We start from the raw sequence: 5,061 nt of genomic DNA on the forward strand, positions 1-5,061 counted from the left end.
CATAAAGTTATCAGAAACAGCATATAAAATGTGCATCAAAATATAAAACAGCAGAACAGTAAGTTATTTTAAAAATGCATATTAGGAATGATGGGTACAATTATGAATGAAATTAAATTATATATGAGCAGTTACTAGAGTGGCTAAGCCTATCGCTGGATATCTGGACCATTTAGCCATTGGGCAGCAATGCCCTTCAGATGATATATTTCATGCAGGGATCCAGAGAACCTTCTGAAGGGGCATTCCCTCATAGGTAAAGGCAGAAGATGGGACAAATAAAGGGAACTCACCATGTTACGCGGCACTAGGGATTTGAACGGCTGAACTGCCAACCTTTCGATCGACAAGCCACTGAGCCACCGCATCCCGATTCCAACATAACATGATATAAAGTTTTTGGGATGATCCCACAGTCACAGTTAGTATTGTCAACCTGCCCCTGTTGTTTTTTTTCAAAATTGGCACCTGCCATGGTTGGTTGGTATCATCTGCCATCCAAAGAAGATCTTTCTTGAAAGGTGAAAAGAGATATAAAAGAAATATTTCTTTTTGTTTTCTCAGATACTGAAAAATGCACCAAGTGCCCAGATGATCAATATCCAAATGAGAGCAGAGTCCAATGTATCCCAAAAAGAATAACCTTCCTCTCCTATGAAGAACCTCTGGGCATCATCCTGGTGTCCATTGCCCTACTCTTGTTCCTATCCACAGGATTCATTTTAATCATATTCATTAAATACCTAGAAACTCCCATTGTCAAAGCCAACAACCGGGACCTCTCCTACATACTCCTGGTCTCCCTCTTGCTTTGCTTCTTGTCCTCCTTTTTCTTCATTGGACAGCCAAGGAAAGCCACCTGTCTTCTTCGACAAACTGTGTTCAGCATTGTCTTCTCAATAGCTGTGTCATCTGTGTTGGCCAAGACAATCACGGTGGTGCTGGCATTCTTAGCCTCAAAACCAGGGAACAAAGTGAGAAGATGGTTGGGGAAGGGCTTGGCCAATTCCATCATCCTTTCTGGTTCTGCTGGCCAAATTTTCATCTGTTCCTTATGGCTGGGAATTTCTCCCCCATTCCCTGACTCTGACCTCCACTCCCAGCATGGAGCGATCATCCTTCAATGCAATGAAGGCTCTGTCACCATGTTTTATGTTGTCCTTGGCTATATGTGTTTCCTAGCTGCCATTTGCTTCACTGTAGCTTTCCTGGCTAGGAATCTGCCTGGGGCCTTCAATGAAGCCAAGCTGATCACCTTCAGCATGCTGGTCTTCTGCAGTGTTTGGATCTCCTTCGTGCCCACCTATCTGAGCACCAAAGGAAAGTCCATGGTGATTGTTCAGGTCTTCTCCATCTTGGCCTCCAGTGCTGGACTGCTGGGTTGCATCTTCTTCCCAAAGTGCTTCATTATTATCCTGAGGCCAGATCTAAACACTAAGGAACATCTCATGATAAAAGTAGAGAAATGACAGTGAAATTGTTTCTTAGGCTTATAATATTTAATTTTTTCATTGTAGTTATTGGTGTTTTGTATTCTTCCTTTGAATCAATGTGACAATTAAGACTATTTAAAACTGAAGGAAATAAAGATATGAAGAGTATAATGTTAATGACATTAAATTCCAACATTATCATCAATTAGTAAAATAAACCAATTAGTAATAGAATTTGTCATACATCCAGGAATGAACAAGCTCAGAAATAAGACTCTCCTTCCAACAGGATTTTATGTGCTTTCCAGATTTGTGCAAATGCAATTCTAGTCGCTGTTATTATATGAATAATCAAATAGGTATCTTCTTTACTATAATTCTCTGGTAAAATTCCCAATAAGAATATCTCTGCTTTTAACTCTATATGTTGCTGCAACATTCCCTCTAACCATGTTTGTATTTTCAGCCAATATTGTTTTGCTTCTTTACACAACCACCACATATGATAATATGATCCCAGCAACTGGTGACATTTCCAACACTTAGCTCATTTATCTATAAACATCTTAACTAATCTTTCTGGTGGCATATACCATCTATAAAACATTTTATATTGGTTTTCTTTATAGGCTGTTGCCATTGCTAATTTATCATTCCCAAAGTTGTTGCCATTTATCCAATTCTATGGTGTATCCAAAATTCTTTGTCCATGCTATCATTGTTTCTTTTACTTCTTCGTCTTCTAGTCTAATACACAATAAATAATTATAGAGTTTCTTAATCATTTTCTCATCTGTTCCTGTCAATATTTCTTCCAGTTCGGATATCCCTAAGTTAAAGTCATATTGTCTATGATCTGCTTCATATCTTGATTGTATTTGCAATCTTCTATACCAATCTCTCTCGATCCCTTGACTCTCTAATTCTTGTTTTTGTTTCAGCTCTCTCCGATCTGTCAGAATGTCTTTATATCTCACAATATTCCCCATGTACACAATATTTGGGTATGTCACTGCTTCTATTGTAGAAAGCCACATTAGAATATTTAAATAATGTTTTTCTTTTGCTCTCTCCCACACTGATAACAAACCATTTCTTACATAATATCTTTGGAAATATCCATGTATCCTTTGTTTCCCGTACCATAAAAAGGCATGCCAACCCAATTGTAAATCATGACCCTCCAATATCAATAATCTTGTATTCCTTAATAACATCCATTCTCTAATCCATGTTAACGCTGCTGCTTGATAATACAATTCCCAATTCGGAAGGCCAAACCCACCTCTAATTCTTGCATCTTGTAGCATTTTGATATTAATCCTTGCTCTCTTTCTTTGCCACACATATTTCCACGTTATTTTCTTCAACTCTTCAAAAACATGAGCCTTGGTAGTACAGTGGTCTAAAGCACCCTGTTATTAAAACCAGCTGCCTGCAATTACTGCAGGTTCGAATCTCGCCAGGCTCAAGGTTGACTCAGCCTTCCATCCTTTCTAAGGTAGGTAAATTGAGGACCCAGTTTGTGGGGGCAATAAGCTGACTTTGTATAAATATACAAAAGTATGAAGGCTATTGCTTAGCGCATTGTAAGCCGCCCTGAGTCTCCAGAGAAGGGCGGCATATAAATCAAATTTATATATATATCCCTCTTCACCCAAGTACCAATCAAAGAAGCCTTGACAGTTATCCAAAACAAATATAACCCCCCCAAGCACATCTTAGATCTGACCAACCACTGCCTATCCAACACATACTTCATCTATAATGGACAGAAATACAAACAAATAGAAGGAGCACCCATGGGATCACCCCTCTCACCTGTCTTTGCCAACCTCTATATGGAATACTTTGAAACCCAAGCTCTAGAAAAATCTGATCACAAACCCAAACTCTGGCTCAGATATGTAGATGACACCTTCATAATCTGGCCACATGGGAAAGAAAAACTGGACAACTTCCTCACACACCTCAACAGCCTACACCCCAAAATACAGTTCACCATGGAAACAGAAGCGAACAACCAACTTTCCTTCTTGGATGTCTTAGTCTACAGAAAATCCAATGGCTCCCTAGGACACACTATCTACCAGAAGAAAACACACACAAACCGCTATCTGCACGCACTCTCACACCACCACCCTGCCCAGATCAACTCTGTAGCCAAGACACTCATTTCCAGAACAAAACGCTTAGCTGACGAACAACACCTAAAAACCGAACTACACACTCTCACTAACGTACTAACATCCAATGGATTCCAAAGAAATAAGATCACCAACCTAATCCAAAAAGAAACCCCCACAAAAATCCAAGACAGAGAACAAGAAAACGGCAAAGCCCTCCTCCCATACATAAAAGGCACCACAGACAGAATAAGCAAAATCCTCCACAAACATAACATCAAGACAGCATTCTGCACAAACCGAAAAATAACCAACATCCTAAGGAACCCCAAAGACAAAATTGAGTTAGAAAATCAAGGAGTATATGAAATCCCATGCACCGCCTGCCCCACCACGTACATCGGACAAACCAACAGACGAATAAGTGCACGCATAGAAGAACACAAGAACTCAGTCAGAAAAGAGGAACCAACTTCTTCCCTGGTCCAACACCTTAAAGCCACAGGACATGATATTGACTTTAAAAAGACCAGAACTATCGCCAAAACTGAACACTTTAACAACAGAATAATCAGAGAAGCCATCAAGATAGAAAAACGCCCACACAGCATGAACAAACGAGATGATATCTCCTGCCTACCATCCATTTGGAAACCCGCCCTTATTGACAAACGAGTCCCTAACACGACGAATGACACCAGACCCTCACTCACGAGAGCCACACAGGATGTCACCACCACACATCCACGCAGAAAGCAGACTCAAACCCATACTGATAATGAGCCACAACCAAGGACCAGAAGCCAGACCACAGCTGCATCATTAGCCACTTTAAACCCCTCCAATCCATACATGAAACAGACTGACACCCACCATGAAGAGCTCGCACGGCCACAAACACGAAGCCAAACAACAACAACGCAGCTCACCAGCTCAAATCCCCCTGCAACTCAGACTAAGCTGAGCACAACCAAGCCCCCACCCAAACAGAACACACCCCCAGCCAATCAGAGCACAACCAACCCCCCATCCAATCAGAGCACAGCCAAGCCCCTAACCAATCAGAACACACCTCCACCCAATCAGAACACAGCCAAGTTCCCACCCAATCAGCTCACACTCCCACTAGCAGTTAAAAGAAAGAGACAGCTGCGATCTCACATTGCTCCTGGAAGCACGAAGCCGAGAACACCAGCCTGAAGATGATGAACGTCGCCACAATTTTACGTGGGAGAAGACCCGAATAACCAAAGACCTACATATATATATACGAGAGCCACACAGGATGTCACCACCACACATCCACGCAGAAAGCAGACTCAAACCCACACTGATAATGAGCCACGACCAAGGACCAGAAGCCAGACCGCAGCTGCATCATTAGCCACTTTAAACCCCTCCAATCCATACATGAAGCAGACTGACACCCACCATGAAGAGCTCGCACGGCCACAAACACAAAGCCAAACAACAACAACGCAGCTCACCAGCTCAAATCCCCC

General features: G+C 41.6%; 1 protein-coding gene across 1 annotated transcript; it reads left to right on the plus strand.

Moving 5' to 3' along the window:
* Positions 1-626: 626 nt before the first annotated feature.
* LOC139309927 (vomeronasal type-2 receptor 26-like) lies at positions 627-1,469 on the plus strand (the record flags this gene model as incomplete). Its single annotated transcript, XM_070934109.1, has 1 exon — positions 627-1,469. A coding segment is annotated over one exon (843 nt), but the record flags the coding sequence as incomplete, so codon positions are not given.
* Between the last annotated feature and the right edge of the window lie 3,592 nt (positions 1,470-5,061).

Source organism: Pituophis catenifer, unplaced genomic scaffold (assembly GCF_029215685.1).
Source record: "Pituophis catenifer annectens isolate HBS135680 unplaced genomic scaffold, rPitCat1.0.hap2 SCAF_2, whole genome shotgun sequence".
Classification (NCBI taxonomy): Eukaryota; Metazoa; Chordata; class Lepidosauria; order Squamata; family Colubridae; genus Pituophis; species Pituophis catenifer.